Source organism: Dama dama, chromosome 23 (assembly GCF_033118175.1).
Source record: "Dama dama isolate Ldn47 chromosome 23, ASM3311817v1, whole genome shotgun sequence".
Lineage (NCBI taxonomy): Eukaryota > Metazoa > Chordata > Mammalia > Artiodactyla > Cervidae > Dama > Dama dama.
In genome coordinates this window covers 55,485,121-55,513,090 of record NC_083703.1, presented here as the reverse complement: position 1 = coordinate 55,513,090, position 27,970 = coordinate 55,485,121, and the positions used below count along the sequence as shown (strand labels likewise).

The window sequence follows — 27,970 nt, the reverse complement described above, 5'->3', positions numbered from 1 at the left end:
AGGACCTTCCACCTGAGGACTTCCTCTCCCTGCATTTCCCAGAAAATTCAGTGCAGGTCCCAGTCCCAGACCTCTGACCCTCAGCTGTGCGTCCACCACCCAGAGAGGTGCTGGCACGTGGTTCCCGGGCACATGACCAGCCTAGAAACCAGAGAGCAGGGAAGACCAGCAAGTTAAAGAACAGGATTCCCTGTTGCCTGCATCACCCCTTCCTTATCTGCTTATGCAAATTGCAGCTACAGGCTCCAGCCTCACAGAAGCCTTGTCTCTCAGCATTAAGGGTCCAGGGTTGCACTGCCCATCAATGTGTGGGGCACCTTCCCCAGGAGAAGCTGCCCAGGGTGGTGAGAGCCCACTATCACCTCTGGGGGGAGGGAGCCCACCCTGCGCCCCTTGATTAAGACGCGTCCTCGTGGACATCAGGGTTACCTTGCCTGATGGACAGGTCCCACGGGGAGCTAGCTTGAACATTTTCTGATAAATTTAGCTTTTATTGAATCTGGTGGACTTGTGCTTATGCTATTCTCTCGAAAGTGGGGGGAGAGCTTCGCTAACAGCCCAGTGGTAAAGAATCCACCTGCCAATGCAGAAGACACAGGTTTGATCTCTGGTCCAGGAAGATCCCACATGCCACGGAGCAACTAAGCCCTTGTGCTGTAACTACTGAGCCTGTGCTCTAGAGTCAGGGGGCCAAAACTACTGAGCCCCTGCACCCCAACTCCTGAAGCTGGCATGCACCCTAGAGCCCCAAGAAGAGAAGCCACTGCAATGGGAAGCTCGTGTACCGCAACTGGAGAGTACCCCCCACTTGCCACATCTTGAGAAAAGCCTGCATAGCAACAAAAACCCAGCACAGCCAAAAACAAATAAATAATTTTTTAGTGGGGGAAATTTAAGGCACTGAGGCAGAGCAGCCCAGGATCCAACAGCTTCATGCAATGGCTGTGGGGGTGTCAGACTTCATCTGTGACCCCATCTTTGAGGGGCAGGGTGACTAGGTGCTCTTAAGAAACACACTGTGGTCTGGGAGTTTATAAGCCACTTCCAGATCCACGTCATCCCATGAGGGCAGAGGCCTCTGGGGAGCCGTCTTCTCTGGAGGACTGGAGCTCACTGCAGTTTGCTGAAGGGCCAGGCCCCCACATGTGATGACCTGGGCTTGTGTCCCAGGCCCTGCTCCCCGTCCACCTGCTCCAGGCGACAGCCAAGGGCCCCAGGACCCAGACTGGCTCATAGTGGGACCCTCACCTGCACTCCCATCACCAGGAGAGGTGAACATTCTCCACTTACCGACAGCTAACCAGCTGACACCCTCCTCAATCCAGAATGGCTAAGAAGGAGTTTCTACATTGGAGACAGAGTCTGGGTTGTTTGTATTCCCTGCTCACTTCTGAGTGTTCTATGAGTCAGCTATTTGCTTACACTTGGCTCTTCATAATTCTGTGTTCCTACCAGTGAGTGGCTGGATAACAGGAAAATATAACCAATTATAAGTTTTTGCATGTAGATCGGAGGAGGAGCGTATAACTATCGTCCTCCCCTGACACTTTTCTCTCTCTCATTTTTTTTTCCTTTTTGAAAAAAAAAAGGAAGAAAAAAAGAAGCGATAATTTAAAACCTGCCCCAGGATAGTTTTGCATTATTCATCTTTCACTTGTGAACGTTGATGGGAGGGAAATGACCCAGCTTCTTCCTGATGTCGGCGAGTCCCTGAAGACCTCACCGGGGAGTCACTCTCAATTACGCTCATAATCAGACTCAGAGGACAACCTCTTGAAAGGAGAGCAGGGCCAGGCGGGCGCAGGGCTGCGGGAACTTAAGAAAATGAGATGGTATGCCCTGTGAGGAGCTGGGGAGAAAGCCACCTCGGGGAGATGGGCACAGGGGTCACTGCTGGGCTCCAGGTTTGGGCTCAGGGCAGGGAGAGGGTAGAAAGTGATGGCTTTGCAGGGGGCATTGTGTAGCTTGTCTGTGGACTTGGGGCCGTGGCCTTCCCTTGAGAAAGGAGGACAGTCCTTGTCCTCCTGCATCCCTTTCTTTCCTGAGTTCACTGAAGTGTGTTCCTGAGTGTGAGAGTTGCTTCCCTTTTTCCGTGGAGAGAGGATGCTACACCTGAGATTGGTCCAGAAACCCTGCCAAGAGAGAAGCACTGAGCCCAGAGACAAGGTGACCTGGAAGGATCTTAGACCCTGTCCTAGGCACCCCAGATCCCCAAGAGCCACAGGCAGAGTGGGGCACATGTCCCTCCAGGGGGACCAGCCCAAGCAGCCACACAAGCACCAGATGTTTTCTTTACAGAGTGTGTGTTTATTGAGGATGTGACCCTGTAGTTCACCTGTATCGCTTGGGAGTGAGACCACCTAACATCCCCAGATTGTGACCTGAGGCAGACACTCCCCACCTCTGGCCCACAGCCCAGCTGCCCCCCAGAGCTCGTCTGGACCCTGAAGAGGAAAACAGAGGCCCAGGGGAAATAAAAGACTCACTCAGAGCCCAGGCCCGGAGCAAGGACAACCCCCCGCCCCCGCCGCCTCTGGGGAAACTCTTCTGGGCAGCTCCCCATTTCAGAGCCTCCTCGGCAGAAGAATCCAGTGCTGAACCCAATCGATTAAGTCTCAGTGGGAGAGGCCATCTCAAAGGAGAGATGCTTTGTAAGTAAGAGCCGATTAAGGAGCAGGCAGACTCAGGGCTTCACAAACAAGCGTCCAGTCTCTGCGTCATCTACTCTTGTTAGCCATGGTCCCCACCCACATCTGCCCTCTTCAGGAAAGGCCATACCTGTGGGCAGGACAGCCCTGTGTCCCATAGAAGCCCACCGGCCACCCCATCCTACAGTCAGGCCTCCAAGGGGTCCCCAGAGCCAGCAGACTCCACCCAGACTCACAGAACAGAGGTGCAGACTTACAGGGGGTGATGTACAGAATTCAGGGGAAACGCGTCAGGATTCGAATGCCACCCCCCGCTGCACACCATCCCCGCAGCCGCCCACCCTGCAGGCGGGTGGGCTGGGTCGAGGGTCCAACCAGACCACCAGGCGATTTCCTCAGTGCTCGCCGTTCTGCAGACCTGCAGGTACGAGTGTGGCCGAATCCAAGGCCAGCCCGGCAGTCAGGAACCACCCACTACTGGTTACAAGGCCTCTGACTTGAGCTGAGGTGTCTGTAAGGAACCAGTGATGTGGGCTTGGTCATCGGGTCAGGGCCGGGCTGTTGGTTCTGAGAAAGTTGTGACACCTTATATACAGAGAGAGAGACATACAAGAGCACACATATATGTACACATGTACACATACACATACATGTCCGTGTCCATACATACATGTGCCTATATAGGCCTGGACATGAACACGCACATGTGTGGCTTTTAGTAACAGGAGCACAGAGGCTACATCCGTGTCTCACCCGACATCCACCATCGTGGCTCCAGAAGCACTGGTGACCTTGGCGCATGGGGAAATGCTGGCTGTCGTCGGCTCAGAGATGCTCTCCACAGTGGCCACAGCGTTATTTCCCATCTGTGTGACTGTGCGTCGGGATTTGCGAGCCGAGCGGCCTGAGGTCATCACAGGTCCAGAAGCGCACACTCGCCCGCTGGCAACGGCTGGTCCATGTCGGCGTCAGCATCCCTCCCCCAGAGGAACGGGGTGTCTTCCCGTCCCGCGAAGCTAGCGCAGGTCTGGCATCGATCTTCTCCAGATTTTGTTATTACATTTGTCTCACAGCTTTAAAATAGTAGCAAATATGTGCAATTTATTTAAACAACACTAGGGAAATTAACGCCATGGAGGCACAGCCTCAGCACAGGAGGATGAGGCAGGTTTTTTAAAGGAGAACAGAACGGTTCGATGAAAACCTTTCAAATCCTGAGTCTGCGATTCAGAGGCTCAGCTGAGCCTCTGCAGGTGGCCAGGTAGACCTGCATTCTCTGCACCACACACAGGGAGATGTGGGGGGAGCCCAGATGTCCAGTCTCCACCTCCCAGAGATTATACCTGTGGCTGGTACCCCTGCCCCAGCCCACCAACCCCACCATCATGCAAGGTGTGTTTGGCTGATTCCATCTGCTGCCCTCACACAGACAAGCTCAGAACAAACACTGTCTCACTCCCATCTCCTGAGGCAGTTGCTAGGACAGGTGACCCTCATTTCCCGAGGAGCGAGGTCTTGCATCTGTGGAGGGTGACAGCCCCCTGGTTCCCTGGAGGGCTCCGTAAACACACACCACAGGCATCACCCCTGAGGGCGTGAGTCCAGGCAGGGATCTCACACTTTGCGTTTCTAACCTGCAAGCTGACCTGTGGGGAACTCAGAGATGAACCAACGTCTTTGGGCCTCTTAGTTGGGAATGTCCCTGTCTAACCAGCCCACTGCATGCTGACATGAGGACTCCTAAAGGGGACGTGACCTGATGAAGAAACCCCAGAAGTGAGGGTAGCATGCAGCCAGATGCTCCAACCTTGAGGCCTGACCCCCGGCACTCAGATCCTACCTTCAGAAGTGACTTGGCCTCCCTGGGTCCCCTGGTAGAGAAAGGATAACCTTCCTGAGGCCTTGAAGGGAGGAAGGATGCAGGCAGAGACGGTGGAGAACGTTCAGTGACCACAAAGTGACCCTGGCACATGGAGAGCAATCATCTGCATCCTGGCTGCCAGGGACTTCCCTAGTGGCTCAGAAAATAAAGAACCTGCCTGCAATGCAGAGGACCTGGGTTTAATCCCTGGTTCTGGAAGATTCCCTTTAGGAGGGCATAACAACCCACTCCAATATTCTTGCCTGGAAAAATCCCATGGACAGACTACAGTCCAGGGTCAAAAAGAGTCGGACATAATTGAACCACTGACACTTTCACCTTCTGGCTGCCAGGGAAGTAGAGACACGCAGCTAGAGACATTTGCAGCTCGCAAATCCCTGAATGCTGTTCTATGATGCTCATCAAGGAGCCTAGAGACGACCCCGCCCATCATCATGAGAGACGCAGGGTTGGTCACAAGGCTGGGAGGATGTCAGGTCTCCATAGAAATCAAGGCCTCTGGGGATGCACACACCTCACACGGATCCTTCTGATGAAGGTGGGATGCAACCTAGGGAAACTTTTGGTTTTTAACTGCCTTAAATGCGATTTAAATGCATTTAAATGCAGGAATTCAACACGGAAGACAGCTGGGCCTCTGGTGGGGAAAGTCCCACAGGGGGTCTTCAGTGGAGTACCGTTAGCCTAGATAGGTTTCTCCACTGATGTAGCATTAGGTTTTGCCTACAAAGGTCTGTACAGTCAAAGCTATGGTTTTCCAGCAGTTGTGTGCGGATGTGAGAGCTGGACAATAAAAAAAGCTGAACACTGAAGAATTAATGCCTTTGAAGTGTGGTGCTGGAGAAGACTCTTCAGAGTCCCTTGGACAGCAAGGAGATCAAATCAGTCAATCCTGAAGGAAATCAACCCTGAAAATTCATTGCAAGTAATGATGCAGAAGCTTAAGTATGAATCCTTTGGCCACCTGATGGGAGGAGCCAACTCATTGGAAAAGATCCTGATGCTGGGAAAGATTGAGGGCAAGGAGGAGAAGAGGATGACAGAGGATGAGGTAGTTGGATGGCATCACCGACTCAATGGACATGAGTTTAAGCAAACTGCAGGAGCTAGTGAAGGACAAGGAAGTCTGGTGCGCTGCAGTCCACAGGGTCGCAAAGAGTCGGACACAACTGAGCGACTAAACAACAACAAAAAATCAACATTAGGTTTGGGCATTCAGGAAGGATACAAGTTGTTGTTTTTTTTTTTAATCAGCTAGTTTTGTCTGCCTGTGTCTAACATTTCTATGCAACTTTTTTGCAAAAGGGAGTGAGGGAGGCTCTCTGTCCACAGCGGCCAATACCAAGGCCAGCGGGTTCTCACTGGGTCCAGAGCTCAGTTGAGGGTGGAGACCCCGCCGTGACTGGAGAAGGGCCATGTAGGGCCAGGTGCCTCCAACCGAGCTTGGGCTATCCTGGTCCAAGGTCTGTCTCCGTACCAAAGACAACTACAATGAACATCTTTATTTGTAGGATTTTGTCCACACAGTTTCACTGGGACAGGTTTCAGCTCTGGAGTTATGGGTCAAGAGCGAGGACCTTTTCTGAGGCCATTGACAGTCACTGGCTAAATGCTGGTCCCAGCAGTGAGGAGGTCCATGACTTCAGAGCAGCCAACATCCAGTCCCACTGATTCCCATCAGGCATGGGCTCTTATCAGTCTAATTTCCATAGCAACTCTCTGAATTCAGTACTGTTATACCATCCCTACTTTACAAAAGAAGCAGCTTAAGCTTAGAGAGATTGAGGGCCTTGCCACATGTCCACAAATCTTTGGACAAGGGTCTGTGTGACACCAAATCCCACACCCTCAACCGTCACCCCCTGCTGACTCACAGCATACACTCCAGCACCGAGGATTCACTTTGTTTACTCCTGTCACTTTGATGGGTGAGGAAGATACACTGCTTTAGTTTGGTTTGATAACTGGAAGATGTGAACATTTTTCATGAGTTTATCAATCCTTTGTATTTATTTTGCTGTAATTATCTATTTGTGGTCTTTTTCCTATTATAATAAAGTTCCATTTTTTTATTGATTTGTAAGAACTCTTTATATAGAGAGGTTATTAACTCTGGTCATATTTGTTGTAAATTCATCCAAAAATATGGAGAAGGCAATGGCACCCTACTCCAGTACTCTTGCCTGGAAAATCCCGTGGATGGAGGAGCCTGGTAGGCTGCAGTCCATGGGGTCGCAAAGAGTCAGACACGACTGAAGCGACTTAGCAGCAGCAGCATCCATAAATAAGGGTTTTAAATTAAAATGTATGAGTACTTTCCTTTGTCCTTTTTTTCCATTATTTTCATCTTTAAAAGCCCTGATCTACTTGTTAAATAGTCAGCTATATTTTCTTTACCCCCACTCAATCTGTAGTCCATTTCTTTGTACAGATGAGAGGCTTGCTAGAATTTTTCCCCCTAGCACATACCCACACACACACACTTTTCCCAACACCATCCAGTCTTTTCCTGGATCTAGATTCTGGGGGTTTCCCTAGTGGCTCAGATGGTAAAGAATCTGCCTGCAATACAGGAGACCAGAGTCCAATCCCTGGGTCAGAAAGATCCCCTGGAGAAGTAAATGGCAACCCACTCCAGTATTCTTGCCTGGAGACTCCTATGGACAGAGGAGACTAGCAGCCTATAGTCCATGGGTTTGCAAAGAGTCTAACATGACTTAGTGATTCACAAACACACACATACAGATTCTAAATGATGCCTTTTCCTCTGCAAAACCTAACCAGGCTTCTCTGCCTCTTCTCTCCCTTTCTGCAGAAAGGAAAGAAGAACGCAGCCCTGGACTCCGTCCAGCCTCCAAATGACACGCTGCTGCCATGGCCGCAGCACCAGAGCTCCAACGGGCGGAGGCGGCAGAAACGGGACTGGGTCATCCCACCCATCAACGTGCCGGAGAACTCACGCGGGCCCTTCCCGCAGCAGCTGGTGAGGGTGAGTGGAGAGCCTCCTGCCAAGGGGGCTACTCTCAGCTTTAGTCTAGGCTTCTCCTCCCAGGATGTCAAGAATCGAGCCTGATGGGCATGTTCCTGGAGCTTGGGACGGCTCTGCACTGGGTGTCTGAGAAGATCAAGATTTCGCCTTTTCAGTAACAAGATCAGTATTGCACAGAACAGAAAAAAATCAGAAGGGCGGCCGCATCCTCCAGGGTGGACAGGCCTGCTTGCTTTGGGTCCTCTCTCTCCGGTCACTGTCAAGTGACGATTCTGGTGCATGGGAGGAGATGGGACAGGAACTTGGCTCATGGCCCTTGACCTCTGACATCTTCCCTTGATCTGTTTGTTCACACTTCTTCCCCATTGTGACTAAGATGCTAAATGGAGAATGATGGCTTGTCCGTGCTGACAGCGACCTTGGTGAAGTCAGAGGGCCTGAGAATGAGCCTGGGGTGCCAGGGGGCAGTTCTGTGTCCCTTCCCTTGGTGTTACCTGCTCCCGACAGCCACCATCAGGTTGCTTCTCCTGAAGGAGGGAAAGACTCATTTCACAAATTCATGTTTCAATAATCAAGGCCATCAACTAGCATTTTCTTCTTCCCTTTGAATGAAAATTGCAACCCAATATGAGCAATAATTTGATAAAATGGTAGTGAGAATTCCGGTAGATAATGCCCTCCATGGAGAGTGCCTTGCCCCACTCCGTTATTAAGGCGTCATCTTCATTCCTTGGCCTGATTTGTCTGTTTTGTTTCCGATTCTGTTTGATGAAGAAAGGGAGGGTGGTGTTTAATATGCAGAGATGAAGCCACAAACTTCGCAGGGACCCCAGGTCAGACACCCCACCACACATACATCACAGCCGCAGTGACTTGTCATGAACATCATCCTGCCTTCTCCACATGTGATGCTGTGACTTAAGAAATATATAGTTTGGTGTTCATCCCCATTATTCACCAGAATTCCTAAAGCCTGCGCAGTTTCCTAAAAGATAAGAGTAAGAAAGATATCTGCAGACATTCATAGCAAACCCTGTCTAGCACAGCTGAATTTTTGCACAAGGGGACTTTTGGAAAGGCGGGGACCCTCGTCACCAGGGGGACCAACCCTGAGACTGGAGGGCTGGGACCTGTACTTCTGCCACCCCCACCTCCAGGGTAGAAAGGGGGCTGGAGGTTGAACCAATGGCCATGATTTAATCAATCATGCCGACGTGATGAAGCCTCCACAAAAACCAAAAAGGACGGGGTTCAGAGAGCCTCGGGGGGTGAGCACATGCAGATCTGGGGTGCCCCTTTCCCACCTCACCCCACACCCCTCTTCCATCTGATTGTTCCCAAGTCACAGCCTTTACAATAAACTGACAAGCTAGTGAGTGCACATTTCTGAATTCTGTGAGCTCCTCTAGCACGCTAATCCAACCCGAACCCGAAGAGGAATTGTTGGAATCTCAGATTTACAGCCACCCAGTCAGAAGCACTGCTGGAATATTCTGCTGCCCTAGTTCCCAGTCTCCAGGTTAATGATATTATCACCCGACCACGGAAATTCCCTCCTCTGTCTCAGGCTGCACACAGGCCTGTGAAAGGGGAGGAGACTTCCACGGGCAGAGCCTTATCCTGTGAGGATCCCCAGGATCTGCTGGGTCCATTAGTCCTGCCGTGTCTGTCCTCTGCTGGATGATAGAGGAAAAGACGGGTGTGCTTTCCTCCTGACCCCCTCCAGGGTCTCAGGGACAGAGAAGTTGTGGCTGGTGACGGCAGGGGGAGGGCCGGCGTCCCCCCACTGGCAGGGGCTCACCACCCCACCGGCCCGTGGGCATGTTGATGGGGACACGTCTTCTCACAAGCCACAATGATGTCTGCATGCTCCAATGGGGGGGAAACACGCCCCCCTCCCAAGTTAACACAAAGCTTGCACATCGGGCAGGCAAGCAGCAGTAGGCAGAGGTTCTCAGGTCCTTGTACACACAAGCTCCCGATGACCAGCCTTGCTGGTGACCAGACGAGGTGTCCGGCATCAGGTGGGCAGAGCTGCACACTCCACGTGCCGGAAACCAGCGGACACAGTTCAGAGTCACTGGGGGGCAAGCTCTCCTGTTTTCTAGTCTGAAGCGTTGCTGTGGTTTGGAGAGAGTATGTCCTCTGCTCCTCTGCTCCTCAATGTGTCTGCAGCCCTTGGAGGGAGGCTACCTCCAAGTCGATGTCTGCTCTGACGCAGACTGCAGGAGGAGAGGGTGGCTTAGGGTGGGCTGATGCTCTGACGAGCTTTCCCACAGTTTCAGAAATGTAACTCAGTACGTGCTTATTTCTTGCTCCTGAAACAGTCACTTGGGGGTGGTCACTCAGGGCTCCAGAGTGAAGTGCACGGGATGGCTGGGCCTGGACGTGGCAAACACTGATTGGGCCAGAATCCCATTGGCCAAATTGCAGGGGAACTGGGGTACGCAGCGCAGCTCTGCCCCAGGAGGAGGGCTATGTGTGGGGAAGCACTGGTCGCTGACCCAGCAGGTTTCCCCGAGATAAGAATGGTGCATGTCCTTTCCTCTCTAAGGGTCCCTCTGCTCCGAGGAGAGGGTGGTGGAGGTGAGCGATCTGACCTGACTTACTGCCCTTCTCTGAGCCGGTCTGTCTTTACCCTGCTGTCCTGCTGTATGTCTTCCATACCTAGTATGCTCCAACATCATGCTCATTATTTATTCATGTAAGGACAGGCCTCCTGAAGGCCAGGCATGCCTGCATCTCTAGTGCTGTGAACAGTAGGCACTGCCTGTGTTGAATGAATGCATGAGTGAGCGACTGAAGCCACCCCAGTGGTGAACACTGTCCTGGGTGCCCATGGTAGCCGAGACACAGGGCATCTGGGGGATCTTGGCACTGTTGTCCTGGCTCCTCTGGGGTCAGACTGCTTCCACTGGAGTCAGGCATCCAAGTTGAGCTGATCCTTTTGGGGAGATGAATCTTCAGCAGATGGAAAATAGGGTCTCCATTGTGGTTTCTGTACAGTATTTGTGTTTTCCCAATGGATTCCAAAAGGCTTCCCTGGTGGCTCAGATGGTAAAGAATCCACCTGCAATTCAGGAGACCCAGGTTCAATCCCTGGATCGGGAAGATCCCCTCGAGAAAGAAATGGCTATCCACTCCAGTATTCTTGCCTAGGAAATCCCATGGACAGAGGGGTCTGGCAGGCTACAGTCCATGGAATCTCAAAGAGTCAGACACGACTGAGTGACTAACACACACACAATGGATTCCAAGTCATTACGCAAGAACTCAGCCCAGAAACTCATGCATACAAATGCACACACACAGGTGTGCACACACCCGTTCCCACTCCACACGCAGACCCACATTCTCACGTGCTCACTGTCTGCCTCCTCCTGCCCTCTCTCCCTCTCTCCTCCCCCCTTTCCTCCTTAAACTCTTAAGTAGCATGGACAAGGGTTTGGGGTGCTTTTCTGACCCATTTCTGTCTACAGGAAGTCGATGAGTTTCCTGTCAGTGTTTTTCTTGGGGGGGGGAGGGGTGCTTCTGAAAGAAGCCCCCAATCACAATGAATGTGAATACAGCTTGATAGGAGCGGGAAGCTGGGTGCGGAGCATGGAGGTGCAGCTGGGATCAGCTGCAATTCTGTGCTCATTAAGGCATTTCATTCTGATAAAATATGTTAAATGAAAAAGTGGGAGGGAGAGGAGCAGGCAGAATGTTCTTCCCAAAAAACCTCCGTTAATTACAGGCTTTTTCCTTGGAAAGGATATCATGTTTCTTCACAAGCCTTCCTTCTGCTGTGCGGGGAGAAGAGATAATAGGTAGGCAGAGGGGAGTCCTGGGCCAGGAAAGGGTCACTGTGGCTGGCAGGGCTGCCAGGAGCTATGATGGCCATGGCGAGGCATGGAACCACTCGGGGGCTGTGCCCACCCAAATTAAATCACAAGCTAAATTAAATGGTGAGTGAGGAGACGCAGTCACTTCATGGAGAGCCCATTCGGAAGATCCAGGCTGTGCTTCCTCTCAGAAGGAAGGAGGAAGCAGTTCACAGCCATTAAGCCAACCCCCTAGGAAGCTGCACAGAGGCTCTTCGTTATCCAGGATCATGGAAAATGGCAGGAGGGGACCCCCTGGCAAAGGGTAATAGGTGACCCTCCTGCTCCTGAATTCCAGCTCTGTCTGGGCTCCGGATGGAACAGTTTGGAGCCACCTGTGGGTGCCAGGCACCGTGCAGGCTGGAGAATCAGAAGGGAGAAAACACACAGCCCTTTTGTGGCCTCAAAAAGCAGCAAGCATCCATTTCCCACTTGTCATCCAGAGTTTGGTCCCTTTACTACCTTGGTTGAGACACCTTCACATGTAGATTAGAGGAGGGTTTTGAAAAGACACTCGCTTTTCTAGTGTGTATGTTAGGTTTGACTTCTGGCAAGATGCAGAATGAGGGTAAAATCAAACTTTTAGAAAGAGGACACATTTCTTAGCTGAGTCTAATAAAAATTCAGAACTGGTTAACTTGAGAGGTTGTCCAGGGCAACCGTAGGGTCGGCTCAAGATGACGAGGAGGTAGGCAATGCTCTTGGGAGACAAGTCCTTTAATTTTGGAAGTTGGCATTTTAATAGACAATGAGTCATCCAAACCCATCCTCAGAGCCCTTGCCCGAGAGCCAGCCTGGAGAGGGAGCTCTGAACAGAAGGCTCCAGAAGGAAGTCCTTACATAATTGCTCTGTGTGGAAGATGGCCACATGGAGAAGATGAGCCGGAGACTCCCCTAGAGTAGGGAGAGCAGGAACTGGACTGCAGGTGGCTTGGGAAGGGTCATAAAAACCAGCCCCTCAACATCTGATAACCCAAATGAACTTCAACCAACTGAAGTCAAAGGCTTTCTTCACATGTTCTCGACAGTTTAGTTCCCATTTTGTGCATGTGGACCACACAGCCTCAGGTCCATCCACAAATGTTTACAGACCTTTGTGTAAAGAGAGGATGACCTGGGGTTGGGGAACAAGGGCTCAGGAGCCAGTTGTGGGATGAAAAGTGCCCTGAGCTGGGGTCTGCATCATGAGATGTGTGACAGGGAAATGGAAGATAACCCCAGATCTGCCCACAGTAGACTCTCTATAAATGTTCATCAGATGTATGAATACATGAGGTATCCTACACATGTATGAATTCTGTGTTATCCTACAAAACATTTGTTTGGTGGCCTAGCAATGTAATTGTCACTGAACCTACCTTAGAACCTAGTACTATGAAGGCATCCATCCATTCGTGAATGATGGATGTGGTCATTATGCACCTTCTTGTGGAAACCAGGTTATCTCTCAAAGCACAGCGTGCATGTCTTGTCCCCCTCCCATCATTTCCCTGTCATCACCAGGAGAAAACCTAACCTCCAAGCGCATCCTATGGGACCCCATGATCTGACTGCCCTTCGTGCACCAAACTCCCACCATGCTGGGCCACGTGCGGCTTCCAGTTCTGATCACATCCTTGATTGCCTGGAGTCCTGTGTTTTCCCTGTGTTTTAGCCATCCCAACCTGGCTACTTCCTCTGTTCTCTGAGAACGCTCCACTTCTCAGAACTAACACAGGCCCTCCCGCATTGTCTGCCATTGTGGCAGAGTTTTTGGCACTGTTGTTTTTTTTTTTTTTTTTTCAGTGATTATCAATCTGTCTCCCCAGTAAACACAGAGGTCCTTGACAGAGAGTTCACCTGTCAAACACAACAATGGGGACAGAACAGATGTCATTAAGTACTTACTGAGTGAATGATTCAACTATTGTGCCCACATCTACTAGTCTGCTTTTCATGATCATTATGGAGATTGTTGGGTTAGATAAACGATACTTGAAAATAATGAAACTGGAAGTTCTGTTTGTGGCAGTGCGGGAGTAGTGTATATCAGACCAATACTCCTCAAATAGCAGTTGTAAACTTTGGGGAAAATTTTTTGCTAAAAACTATTTGAAGTTGCTTGAGAATGATCAATAGTAGGCAGAAACTGTTGAGGACTCCACCCTTGAAAAGAAAACAGAACTTAGTGTGACCTGTGTTTGTGTGTCTTTAAGAGCACCCCCAATCTGTCCTTGCATCAAAATATAGCTAGATCTCACCCAGAAAACCAGTCTTACTGGCCAGCAGAGTTGGAAGATGGGATTTAGAATTAAAAACAGCTGGAATGTGAGGGGATAAATCCTGTAAAATATGTAGCCACAGGTGGAGACTCCCAGAAATACTCATAAGTTCTGTCCAGTTCCTCAGCTGCCCCTTGAACTTCACATGCCCACAGAAGATTCCAGAGAATCCAGAGAAAAGCAACAGCTAGATGATTGAAAGAATCAAGAAGAGACTTACCAGGCAAGGTAAACAGATTTAAATTTTTCAGTCCAGCCAAGTTAAAACCCTTTAGAAAAAGACAGCAGAGCCAACTTCTCTACAGTGCATCATCTACAATGATTACAATGACCAGAATACAAACAAAAATTACTAGACATGCCAATAAAGGAAAACGTGACTGATAATTAGGCCAAAACTGCTCTTAGAATCTAACCCAAATATTGGAATTAGCAATGGGGCCTTTAAAATATCTCTCACAAATATACGTCAAGGACTTAAAGGAAAATATGGTCATAATGAATGAATACATTGAGAATCACAACAGAAAAATGGAAACTCCAAACCTACAACCAAATGGAAATGGTAAAACTGGAGAGTATGATATCTCTAATGAGAAACTTACTAGATGGGCTTACAAAGTAGATTGTGCAGGGCAGAAGAGAGGTCAGTGCATCAGTCAGTAAAAATTATTCAATCTGAAGAACAGCAGGAGAGAGAGGATTGAAATGCACAGCGTTTCGATAGGACAAGACCAAGTGGCCCAATGTTTGTAACTGGAATCCCAAAGTAAGAGGAGAGAGGTAATAAGATAAGAAAAATGCCTGAAATTTCCCCAAATTTGGTGGAGAGACAAACTTACAGATCTGATAAATTCAGTGAATCTTGAGTAGGATTAAAAACAAACAAAACCATGCCTTAATTATTGTCAAACTGCTGAAATTCTAAAACTAGAGAGAAAAACGTTGAAAGAGAGGATAAATGAAGCACAACAAGGACCACAATGAGAGCAAGCGCTAGATTCTCTTTAGGAGTGATGTAGGTCTCTGGGCAATGATGTTTTCAAATTGCTAAATGAAAATAAACTGTCAACCAAGAATCCTATATCCAGAAAAAATATATCCCTCAAAATTAAAGGTAAAATAAAGGCATTTCTGATAAACAGACTTAAGGAACTCCTTACCAGTGGGCCCACATTAAGCAGTATATGATGTCCTTTAGGCTGAAAAGAAATGACACCAGTTGGAAATTCAGATCTACAGGATGAAATGGAGAACACAGGAAAAAATAAGTGTGTGGGTTGACGTAAAAGACTATTTTTCCTCTTAACTTACTTAAAAAGGCAGCTGACTATTTAAAGCAAACATATAGCAGTATATTGTGGGTTTTTAGTTTCTGTAGTTATAACAAATTTGACAATAACAGAACCTGCTGGAAAGACAACTAATGTGGCCCGAGCTCTAGACTCAATCTTGCTAGTCAGGTTGATCATCTGATGCACACAGCAGTGTAACTGGAACTCGCCCCTGTGGCTGTGCAACTCCTTTAGGTGCACAATACCCTCCTCCAGGTACCCAGAGCCTCCCCCAGGTACACAAGGCCCTCCTCCGAGTGCACAGGACCCTCTCCCAGGTGGATGTTGCCCTCCAAAAGCTCAGCGTACCTCCCTTTCAAGGAGTCACCTAGGAGCAGGTTCTGGGCAGAGGTGGCTGCTTTCTAAGAGGCAGAGCCTTCAGATGCTCTAATTCCTAACCTCTTTAGTGGGTCTTTCAGGCCTGTTCATCAAAGCCAGAAATGCACATGGGTGAGTGAAGAGGAAGTGGATTTTCTCAGCCTCTGGGGAGAAACTGAAAGCAGGGTTGCTCCGGGATTTTGCTTGTGTCTGGATTTCCTTCCCAGATAGATCTGAAGAGATTGCAGAAGTGTCACCTCTACCTCCACCACACTTTCCACTGTTTCAAGGGTCGCTGAAATGGAAGGAGCTGCAGCAGAAGGATCTGGAATGAAAGAAGTTGAAAGGATTGAAGAAGAGAATCCAGTGGGCATCCTCTCGTCCCCACCAGGAGACACACCTCCACCCTCCACAAGAATGTGTTCAAGTATTGGGAATAACAGTTTCAGAGAAATAGCAGAACTCCTTTCCTGGTGAAGCGGGGCAGCGAGAGTGCCCAGCACCTGCAATGCGGGGTCCTCCGCCTGTCCGGCCCTGGTGGGGAGGGTCAGCACCGTCAGCCCCCAAGTCAGTTCTAAAAGCGCAGCCCCCACCCAAACGTGCCTTCGGGGCTCTTTCGAGGCAGCCTCCAGGCCTCCCTGTAATTACTTGCAGGGAGCATGCATTACCCTCACAAAAGCCAGAGGGACCTGAAGAAAGCGTCGTTGAATGCCTCTGCACCGTGGGTTCTGTGATTTAATCAATCGTGCAGAAGACACGTGCAAGTCCCTTTGTGTTTACGGCTCCCTCATCTGAGTAGAGAATGTTCCCTTTCTTGAATTGCTTTAATGGCTATATTTATGCAGCTGAAAGTTCCTTAAGAAATGAAAGTAAAATCAAATTGCTGTAAATGCTCAGATAATTTATTGGAGAATATTCAATTAGAATATATTAATATTTTAGGTTTCCACCATTAATTTAATATTCAGAAATGTAATTTAGTCGTAGAATCTCTGGATCACCCTGGGTGGATGGGGTTTAGGACGCGGACTCAGCACCTGCTGAGAATGGTCAGCTCCCAGGGCCTCCCCCTCCCCGACTGTTTCCCAACAGCCAGGGTTCTGCCGTGGCCCCCAGGCCTCGTGTCCACAGACCAGATGTCCACAAGTATGGACACGACCCACATGTATGGTTGGGGCTCACCACGGACACCAGAGAAGAGCCCAGGTGGGGCTCATCAGAGCTCAGAAGATTCTAGAACTCGGGGAGCAGTGGCCAGTAATTGAGGGAAGAGGTGGCTATGTGGGTGAAGCCTGCTTCTCCCCACACACACACTCTCCCCTCACCAGCCCTAGTGGGCAGGCTGAGTTCATTGTTCTTTTACTCCTAAGTCACCTCCGGGACTATGTGGACATTACCAGGGAAACTGACTTTCCGACCCTCACTTCCACACTGATGGGTGGGGTCGGGGGGCTGCTGCAGGGTGGGTGGCCTGCAGATAAGCTTGAGGATGTAGAGACTTGAGGGTACCTCGGCGAAGGGCTGTCAGCCGTCCTTTCCTGGAAGGAGTGCCCTTCATTCTGCGGTGTGGCCTCCTTTTTTGTATGAAATGATGACAGGTCATGGTGAAGGTTAAGCCTGGACATGCACACGGAGCATCCCCTCTGCTGTGGTTGGCACAGAGGACACACAAAGACACGGTGAGACAGGGCCTAGCCACCCCAGAGTCTATGTTCAGGGAGACAGAGAAGCAAGCTGCTGATTATGTATTGGGGACCAGGATATGTGGGGTGCAAGGGTGTCCCCATCAAACAAGGTGGCCCGGAGAGTCTTCCCTGGCATGAGAGCAAATACAGGGGCAGATGAACCAGGGTGATACCAAGGGGAAGAGCATTCTGGACAGAGAGAACATCAAGCTCAGTCTTGAAGGAGGAGCCAGGAGGTCAGAGTGGATGGGGATGGGCAGAGAGAGGGTGAGGGTGATGAGGAAGGGAGTGCCAGGGCCAGGTCACAAGGGGCTCGCCCATCAGGATGACCCAATATGATGCTTGTGATCCCCAGGGAATAAGGGGCTCCCCTTGGTCACTCTGAGTCCACCCCGTGGCCAAGGGGCCCTGGAGCTTCGGACCCTCAGTGTGCATGTGACGGGAGCAGCAGTTGCAGGGAGACCACCAGAAGGACACATGACCCCGGGGTAGTCACAGACGGGGGTCCCTGCAGGCGCTGAGGAGGGAGAACGCACAGTGCAGTCTTTGTTTTCTGAGACGCCTCCAAGCTCAGGAGGGAGCAGATGGCAGAGGACAGCCCTGCTGGTGTGTGGAAGTCATCCAGGTGCTCCCTGGAGCCTAGGGGGAGAAGCGCACAGGCCCCTGCCGTCCTGGGACAACGACAGGTACTGCGTCCTGCAGGAGACACAGGTTTGTTTCTGATGCTTACTGTCTCCTGTTAATCACTTCCAAACCACAGACATTTTGAAGACTCTTTTCCTCCAAATTGTACAGAATCAGGTCAGGGGGTCGGCGGGGGCGGGGGGCAGTGCAATCTGTGTCCACAAAGCTCCCAGCTGAGGATCTGACTTCCCCTCCCTGGAACAAGGGCACAGAGACACCAGCTCACAAGCAAAGCCAGTCAGAACAGAGAGTGTCTGGGGAGGGAGCTCAGGCTGCCTCTAACCTACAGAAGACAGCGGCAGACTGCGGTTTCAGCCGCCCCCGTGATGCTGGAGCAGTCAAGCCTACATCTCCAAAGTTATTCTTAAAAATGACACCCCAGAGACAGGCTGTGTTGACGGCTGGACTTGCGACCAGACTGCTCTGAGTTTTGTTTACTTCTGGCTACACTCCCGTCCAAGAGCGGCTAGGTCTCAGGCCACCACGGCCCTGAGCACAGGGCCCTCTCCATCTCAACCATCAGAAACAGACTCAGCACTGGCCCTCCCTTAATCAACCCAAGTCCAAAGAGGCATTTGCACCTACACTTAGGTGTTCAGCTTCCCAGTCTGCTTGGCCATTGAGTTACCAGCTTGATTTGGGCTTTGGGGCTTCTTGAGCTGTAAAGGCTTATTTAAGTCAAGAAGCTGATTTCATTTCCCAAAGAAGGAAGCGTTAAGAACAAGAAAAGCCATGGAGCCTCAGTGTCTATGTGTTAAAAGCAAAATTAAGCAGACAATTAAGCAGTGTCTCATAGAGGCCTGGGCCCTCTTAAGCCCCCAAGATTGAGGGGGTGCCCCCCGGGACAAGGTGCCAGCAACCTCACTCACAGCCTCACACCACTCCTCTATCCCTGAGCAGTGCATCATGAGGACGAAGCGGGTTACCGCAGTCGTGGCTTCAGGAACGGTCTACACACGTGAAACAAATTAAGGGAGAGGGCACGGTTGGTGTGTCCCATGCTTCGGCAGAAAACTGCTCTCCATGTTCCGCTGGGCTCCGAGGCCACCTCTGTCCCCCGCACATCATCCCCACAGCCCAGGGAGCTGCGTGCAGGTCGGAGCTGGCCAGGGGTCGGAAGCACAGCGTTTTCAACTTACCTGTTGCCTCAGGGAGGCGGAACCGACAGAGAAGAGAGAGGAGAGGCTTGTTCTCCATGGCCAAACCGGGAGCCCAAGCCTGGGCACTTTGTCTCCGGAGATCAGCATCCAGATCAGCACTTAGGTTTCCTGTTAAAAAGAATAGAATCCTTGGGGCTTCCTAGGTGGTGCAGTGGTTAAGAATCTGCCTTGCAATGCAGGTGACGTGGGTTCAGTCCCTGGTCAGGGAACTAAGATCCCACATGCTGGGGAGCAACTAAACCTGCTCACCACAACTAGAAAGTCCATGAGCCACAAAGAAAGATCCACATGAGGCATCGAAGATCCGCATGCCACAGCTAAGACCCGACGCAGTCAAACACCTAAATAAAAAGAACAGAATCCAAAGATAAACTGGGCTGCAAACTTACCCTGTAGATTTGGACAGGGTTGGTGGGAAAGGATGTCGGGGTGACTAGTACATCCGTAACCTATTAGGCCAGTGACTGTCCATCTGTACACCTATTCATCCATCCCTCTGTACATTTATCTGTCTGTCTTTCTCTCCATCCATCCATGTCCCTATCCATCTGCCCACGCATCCATCCATCTGTCCATCCATACACTCGTTTGTCTGTCCATCCATCCATCTTTCCCTCACCCGCCTACCTGCTTGTCTACCCAACGTCTGCCCATCCGTCCTTCTGGCCATCCAGGACCCTCACCCTCTCAGCACCCTCCACACTGGAAGGCAGAATTCTGCCGTGACCACAGCGACACACACTCCAGCTACTTTTTCAAAACTTAGAAAGCCTGTGAAGTAAAGGATAAATTGAAGAAGTCAAAAACCCCACATCATTAGTTGGCATCATTAAAATCCTTTCGACATTTGAAGACTCCCTGTTGAGGACAAAGGTAATACGTATTTGACAGTGGTGGAAAATTCTTCCCCAGGTTTGGGGGAAAGTCATCCATTTGGCTTAACTATGAACATGACAAAATTATTGGACTCGATGATGATGCCAATCCCTGAGGAAGATGTTAGGACCAGAGAAGGCATCTTGATTGTTTTCTCAGATCATCAACAGCCAAGAAAATGTAGGCTTATAAGAAAGGAGTGTGTTTATTCCTCCAGATTCCTCCTTAGAGGAAATTTCAGTCTGTTTTTAGAGAGAAGTCCAGTTTAGGCTTGAAGGAAATAATGACCTAGCTGGTTGCTTCAAAGACATCTATCCATCATTGACTCTGAGGTCAGCACTGAGCCCCATAGTGGTGGTCCCATCCCGTCCTGGAGAGCCTACGTGCTGGTGGTGGAGACAGACGAGAGAAGAGAGAGGTTCAGAACATGGAAGGAACCATGGTAAAATCAAACACAGGGATGAGACGGGCAGGAACGGGCCAGTTGGCGCCAGAAATGGTGCATCAGGTGGGGTGTGTCACCCAAGGCCCTTGAGCTCCTGTAGGGCTAGAAGCCAGCTGTGTGAGGATCAGGCAGAGAGAACAGCAAGTGCAAAGGCCCTGGGGCAGGAATGAGCTTGGTGCACAGAGGGATGGAGGTCTATGCAGTAAGAATGTGGCCAGCAGGGAGAGGAGGTGGGGAGGCTGACCAGGGAGGAGAGCAGAAACTAGGTCCCTCAGGGCCTCAGACCATGTGGCAGGTCTGGGTGATCCCCGACCCCCGCCCCCCACACCCAAGAACACTGTCTGATTCGTCCTCTGTGATATGCCTTCAGCTGCAGGCTACATGTGAGAGATGGAAAGTTAAGGATGGGAGCTGCACCTGAGCTCCAGGATGGGGGGATTCAGCCCAGGGGATGGTGACATGGGCCTGGCAGGACAGGAGGGGAGACAGAGGAGGAGTGGGATAGTGCAGCCTCCTGACTGGCTGGTGTGAATGGTGACTGCCCATGGGATGCCCCTAACCCTGCCCCAAGGTGGGGGGGCCACACAGCCACAAGGTACCCTCCTCCTGGCTGCACAGGAAGTGGGGCCCCACCCCAGGGCCCAGGGGGGCGTGCTGCGCTCAGTAGACTAGTAACTGGGGGCCAGAAGGCCAGTCAGTGATGAAGCCACATGGGTCCCTCCCCTCCCTCCAGCATTGAAGGGACACTAATGTCACCGCCGATTACAAGGGTTCACACCATCCTTTCTTCCTGTGAACCATGGCAAAGCCCAGGGCAAGAAATGACCACGAAAGAGCCTAAAGCATCGTGACAGAGAGGTAAACGTTTGCCTGACAGCAGAATGTGTCTGTCCACAGCCCAGGTTTGATTTTGTTTCAGCTGCACCGGGTCTTAGTCACAGCATGAGGGGTCTTCAGTCTTCATTGAGGCACATGGGATCTTTCTAGTTGCAGCGTTCGAAATCTTAGATGTAGCCTGTGGGATCTAATTTCCCAATCTAGGATCAAACCTGGGCTCCTTGAATTGGGAGAACAGTCTTAGCCACTAGACCACCAAGGAAGTCCCAGCCGAGGTTTTTAAATTAAGCAAGTTCTGGCTCATGTGGAGCTCTGATTGTGTTTAGAAAAAGTAATATGCATCAGGGCTCGTAATGGTGCTGGTGCCAGGCCTCTCGGAGCCTGGGGTTCGGATCAAGAAGGTCCAGGTGGGATCCAGGCCAAGCCTCTGAGCTGGGGGGGGTGGGGTGCTGTGGACCAGGACCACTCATGGCCCCATGAGTGGGGCCAGCTGTGGGACTCGCAGACTCTCACACCAGGAGGATGTTTGCTGAAGAAAAACCAGGCTGTTTCCAGCCTTCTGCTTGGCTCCCAGGTTGGGGAAGCCGATAAAAACTAGCCCCATTGACCCATCTCATTCGGAGCCAGAGGTTGAGGGGTGGCAGATCCTTCCTCAAAATCAGGCCCCCGCAGATTGCGCTGAGCTCTAGCCTCTCTTAATGCAAATTTTGAAAGCTTTTAATGTAACGTTAGGTACATACCAGCTACTCGTCAGAGCTGTAGTTATTGAGGGTTAATTTTATAACCGCTACATTCCTGATCAACTGTTACTTATAATTAGCCCCTATAAGTGTTTTTAAATAATCAGATAATATTTGAATATTTTAAATAAACTAAATAGCTGTCTTTTTGCTTCCATCGGGAAATCGCATTTAAATTGGGAACTTTACAGGGGCAGGTCCATGTATCTGGCTGCTCTAAGTGTGGAGTTTGTTGACACCCAGCTGTTACACTCCAGGGAAAAAAACAGTTTAGTATGTTTCAGAGTGTAAGAGGATTATTTTTAAATAGCCTCATGAATATCAGGAGAAATCAAGCAAGCCATAAACAGTCCTGAGTCGAAATTCTCTTAAGGCTGGCGGGGAATTTGCAGGCTGACGCTCCTTCCTCAAACTCAGCTTTCACGTTTGGCACTTGTGCCCGGCAGCTTCAGCTTAGGTCCCCAGTTTGTTCTGCGTTGACCCTCATGGTTTTGTGGGGCAGAGGCCGGCACACCCCATGAGATACCTGTGGGCCCCTCCCGGGACAAGGATGCTCAGTTTGGGGTTCCTGCTGGGGGCTGACAGCAGGGTCTCTGCAAACATGTCTGGTGAGCTCAGCAAGGTGCTCCCAACAATGTCTCCTCTCCCGCCAGCCACTCGCTCCACCCAGGAGCATCCTAGAGTGGAAGGAGGCCCATCACAATAGCAGTGGATGCCCCCAGGCTGCCCTGCTCCCACCCCTCTGCCAGCCCTGGGGGGCAAGGTGTGCTGTGTCTCATATCTCCCTATAAGCCCAGAACAGCTTACTATCCATGCTCAGGTGCCCCATCCAGACACCTGCACAACTCGGTGGCCAAGAGCAGGGACAGAACATGACAGACCAAAGAGGCCTTTCTGGGGCTTCTTGAGCTGCTGGCAGCAGAGATGGGCCTGGGAGGGGTGTGTTCATTCACAGGCCTGCGGGGGAGGGGCATCAGTAGCTCTGGGACATTTATCTACCACCTAGGAGGGGTTCCTGGAGAGACCCCTCTATGGGCATCCTGTGCACAGAGGCCAGTGAACCCTGACTCAGGTCAGGGATTTCCCAGGTAACACAGCTTCACCCCTGTGGCCTGGTTCAGAGCACCTTGTCTGTAGCCAGACCCCACAGGAATTCTTCTTTGGGGGCAGCCGGACCAAGGGCAATCAGGGGTCAGCCTTGGGGTCTGGGCCACCTCCGCCCCTTCCCAGTTGAGTCTCGGGGCCGGGAGTGTGTCCTCAATGTCCCTTGTGAAGCAGAACCCTCCAAGGGTCAGGACAATCTGTGTGAACTCTTGATGCTGCTCTGGCCCCTCTGAATGGGAGGAGCGCGGGGCTCCTATTCTTCCCGCCAGTGCCCAAGCTCTGGGAGAATCCTGGCTGTTTCCAACCTCTGGAGGCACCTGTGTTCCTCGGCCAGCAGCCCCTCCTGAATCTCCAAGGCCAGCGTCACAGCACCCACCCCTGGCTGCTCTTTAGTAAAATCCCCTCTCCCTCTGCCGTGTAAGGACCTTAGGGCCTCCCGGCTGATCCAGGATCATCTCCCAGCCCAAGAGCCTGAATGCAATCATGGCTGCAGACTCTTATTTGTCCTGTGAGGTGACACTCATGGACTCCAGGGATCCAGACCCGGATGTCTTTGAATAGGACACATGGCCCTGCTCAGCCGGTCAATCCCAAGGCAGGATGTGGGGACCCCTGTAGGTGGGGGTAGAGGAGGCGCTGTCTGGTCTCTGCCCCCTTTCCTGTCATGCTGTGTCACCTGCTCCCCCAGAAACAAGGATGTTCACAACAGCTCACCTTTACTAGCCTCCCTAGGAGCCGAGTGCAGGCGACACCACCCCTCCTCAGCTCAACCCCTGAGCCCTGGAGGAGAAGCGGACTCTGACCCACGTCTGTTCCCAGTAGAGGTATCAGGCTCAGAGAAGCCAAGGTTCTCACTGGAGGTCACACAGCTCAAAGCACAGAGCTAGGCTGGGAACCCACAAAGTCTGGCAAAGTGTACTGGGAGCCCAGAGCGCCCAGGTCCAGGGGTGGCCATCATCCCCATTTTTACCATCTCTGGGTTAGCAGTAAAGGCATTCTTTCTGCAGAATATCTCTTTGAAGGAAAACTTACTCAGGGAAAGAAAAACAAGCTTCTCTGTTGGAGGGAAGGAAAAATAGGAATCTATGGCTTGTGTTTTTCACTTGCTGCTTCAAGCTAATCAGCCATACCAGCTCCAGGATGGCTGCAAACAAGACAGTGACTGAAGGAAAACAAAGCGAGATCCATGGAGATGCCTTGCACGCCTGGGGCAGCGAGGGGCTAAGGACCTACTGAGCAGAGATGCAGCCACGGGTGTGGATGTGAGGGGGGTAGGTGACCGGGGCTGCCCTCCACTGACTCCCAAGCCTCATTACTGGGGGCCACTGGTGGGGGGAGGGCACCCTATGTGCTGCAGGCTGGGTCCGGTACTCCTCACCCCACCTACCTTTGCACAATGCTCACAGACTGAGTTTGGCTCAGATACTTCTGCCGTGTTTGGGAGTGTGTCTGGCATCCTTGCACGTAGGCAGATGGGGAGGCAGTCATGTCTGCGATGTCACTGCTGGAATCTGACTAGTTGTGGACCACAAGGAGCCTCCTCTCTCACCCACCCCCACCCCCACGCTTCACACAACAACCCGCTAATTAACCACCTATCCATGAGCCATCCAGTCTCTTCAGTGAGGTGTCCGATGGCATCTGCCTCACCCGTGTGCCCGTGAAGCGCTGTGGGGTCCTCTCAGGGGTGGCCCCAGCAGATTCTAACCTCCCAGTGCTTATGGACCAGCGAGGAACTCGAGGGTACTTGGCATGCCGGTGGTGATCCGTCCAGCCAGCAATTACCCATGCCACCGAGAGAGACATGCAGGCAAAGAGTCTGTCCAAACCAATTTCCCCGGGCTGGTTATTTCAAAGTCTGAAAATCCCTAATTCCGGGAGGCAGGCGGTATTTAAATTTAAGCTCGACTCCCGAATGAGATCTTTGCATTCGCCTGTTCAACTTTATTTGGAACTGTGAAACGGTAACTTGATTACACGTTAAGGAAGCTTTGGCTGGGGGATTGCAGCCAAAGTCTCTGCTCCTCTGAGTTTATCCCCTTGCCGATGGAATCCACCCAAATGGGGGGCTCCGTGCCACTGCTGTGAACAAGCATGGACCAGGCTCAACCCAGGCGTTCTCCAGGTGGGGAGTCCTGAGACGACGGTTTCAGGGTGTCGTCCGTGGTCCTAGGAGGGGGACACACCAGCTCCCTGCTTGGCCACAAAGGAAGGGCCATCTGTAGAAAACTTAGTCTCCCCAGACTCCCAAGCCACTGGATTATAAAACTGTCCAGATGAAAATTCATTATAAGAGGAGCTTAGACCCGGCCATCTCTAACCTGGGGGCAAGTTCAGCTTCTGGTGTATTGCGGTCAAGCTGGGGGGCCCAGAGTGGGGACCCAGTAGATGAGCAGGGGCAGCAGACTCAGAAACTCAGGGGGGGTGGAAAGGTCTCAAGTGAAGGGGCCAGTGTGGAAGCCACCATCACCTGAATATGAAATGACAGGGGCTGAGGTCTGGAGTAGGAGAGTCAGGATTCTGCCTGCAAATGGCACCAGTCCACTCTCAAACTCAGGGATTATGGCTCATGTAGATGAAACATGACGAGCTGTGTCAGCTTCAGGCATGGTAGGATCTAGGCGCTCAGGCAAAGTCTCTGTCATCAGGTGGCTTTCTCCTCGTCTTATGGATCTGCCATCCTTGACATTAGCCCTTCTCAGCAGCGCCCCTCAACCCCAGGTATGAGCAGCACAGAGTACATACCCCCACATCCCCAGTTCTGTGGAAGAAGAGAGTCTCTCTCTAACCAGTGGTTCCAGCAAATTCTCTGGAGCAACTCATGAATCTGATTAGCTCCTACACCCACCCAGCAATGAGGTGAGAAGACATAAGAAAGCCCCTAGGCAGAGGGACCAGCGGCTCCAAACCAGCCAACCAAGAGCACGTGTGCTCCGTGGGGACAGCGGGGGCAGGAATGAGGCCGAGGGGCATGGGGCTGGATCCTGGAGACCCCACAGGGTCACGCCATTTTAAGGAGCCACAGCTGAATCCTAGAAGCGACAGGGAGACCAGTGGGCAGCGTGGGCCTAACGGCACTCGCTTCTCAGGGAAGCCCCAGTGACCGCCCCATAGACTCTGCTCGCACTGGTCTTGGGGCAGCCGGAGCCCTGGGGATGTTCAGAAGCTGCCCAGGTGACCCTGGTGCATGGCCAGGGTCTGGCATTCCCCAGGCTGTCCCACCACCTGCAGACTGACCATGCCCTCTTTGTAATAAGACAAGGGTGCCAGGCAAGCTCCCCGTCCCCCAACCTCCCATCATCCTGGCAGAGATCCACCCCTCTCAGAGGAGAGGGAGTCGCATGGAAACCACAGGGCTCTGATGGGACTCCGAGCCTTTGCTTTCTTATCCACAGTGGGAAGAAAGGCTGAAAGTCCTTGACAGTGTTTTTATGGGAAGCAGACATTCAGTAAATGAAGGAGCAGAATTCCACTCACCTTCTCCCTCCCCCACCCCCACCACCCCTGTGCTCAGCCCTGACCCCAGAGATTGGGGAGGGCAGGGGGCTCCATGTCCAGTGCACCCACCTGGGGACAGCATGGTGCAGGGCCCTCTCCAGGGGGCCTGTTTGTTCTTTCATAGGCGCCAGGAAGAGCAGTGTCCTCATTCCCTCCCCAGGGCTGAGGCATGCACCTGAGGTCTCATGCCCAGAACAGAGACCAGGTTCCACTTACACCCATGGTTTAGAACAGCACAAGGTCAGTCTACACCCCTGAAGGTGGGCTCCAGAACCCACCCACATGGGTCTCAGTTCAGTTCAGTCACTCAGTCATGTCCGACTCTTTGCAACCCCATGAATCGCAGCATGTCAAGCCTCCCTGTCCATCACCAACTCCTGGAGTTTACTCAAATTCATGTCCATCGAGTCAGTGATGCCATCCAGCCATCTCATCCTCTGTTGTCCCCTTCTCCTCCTGCCCCCAATCCCTCCCAGCATCAGGGTCTTTTCCAATGAGTCAACTCTTAGAATCAGGTGGCCAAGTATTAGAGTTTCAGCTTCAGCATCAGTCTTTCCAATGAACACCCAGGACTGATCTCCTTTAGGATGGACTGATTGGATCTCCTTGCAGTCCAAGGGACTCTCAAGAGTCTTCGCCACCCAGTAATTCAGAAGGCGCTCTGCTGCCATGAAAAACTATAATGTGGGGTTGGGGGCAATCCACACCCATTTGAGGGTCTGAGGGTAGTTCCAGACCCTTTCCCCAGAGAGATGCTCACATGCACACACACACGCGTGCATATATGTACATGTGTGCGCACACATGTGTGTACACCTATACACATGTGTGTACGTGCCATGCATATATGTGCACGTGTATGTGTGTCCACATGCACACACCTACACGTGTGTGCATGTGTTGTGCGTGCATATATGCATGTGCAGGTACATCCACATGCACACAGATGTACACACACGGGCCCCAGCAGAGTTGAGGAACGCTCCTGTTAGAAGTTCACCGCCATAGCAGAGTCTAGGCACAGACCAGGCTAGAGGTGGGGCTATTGGAGGAACACCGCACAGCCATTCCCTCTGAGAGGTGTTTAATTTCTGGAGGAGAGTGGAGACAGTGAAGGCAGGCCCCTTCATCCCCACCACAGCCGCATCCATCTCAGCCACATGCATGTGTAGCGACTCTCCACATCAGTGCTCCGGGAGGCCAAGTGGGATGATGGAGGGGCCATCTGCCACCCCTCCACCCCTGAGAGCAATGCAGGGCCAAGATGACCCCAAGGACACAGTTGAGGGCCACATCCTGCCAGGTGACACGGATGCCTGGCACAGATTGGATCTGGGCTTCTTGAAACCAGAACCACACTTTTGAGAGAGGCAGAGCTTATTTTAACTGCCAAGAAGCCCTCTAATAATGGGTTGCTAAGAAACCACCACAGTAGACGATTTTGAAAACGAAGGAGACGTTTGTTCTGATCTATGAGTTTCCGAGACCGTGGAAACACCCCCACCACACACACGCCCGCCCAGCTGAAGCACTGCTGTGGGGGGCGTGGAGGGTCCTCCGGGAGGGTTCAGGAGGTGCCTGGTGGGGAGAAGCTGCCATGGGAAGAAAGTGGGTGATGTTGGAAGAAGCAATGGGTGTTGTCAAGC

The 27,970-nt window shown here is 51.6% G+C and overlaps 1 protein-coding gene across 2 annotated transcripts in view; it reads left to right on the top strand.

Annotated features, from left to right (window-relative positions):
• Positions 1 to 27,970, top strand: part of CDH4 (cadherin 4) — a 473,737-nt gene that overhangs the window by 361,990 nt on the left and 83,777 nt on the right. For both annotated transcript variants that reach the window (XM_061125799.1, XM_061125800.1), the window contains one exon: positions 7,346 to 7,519. In XM_061125799.1, the coding sequence (XP_060981782.1) occupies positions 7,346 to 7,519 (174 nt within the window). The remainder of the gene's footprint in view (positions 1 to 7,345; positions 7,520 to 27,970) is intronic.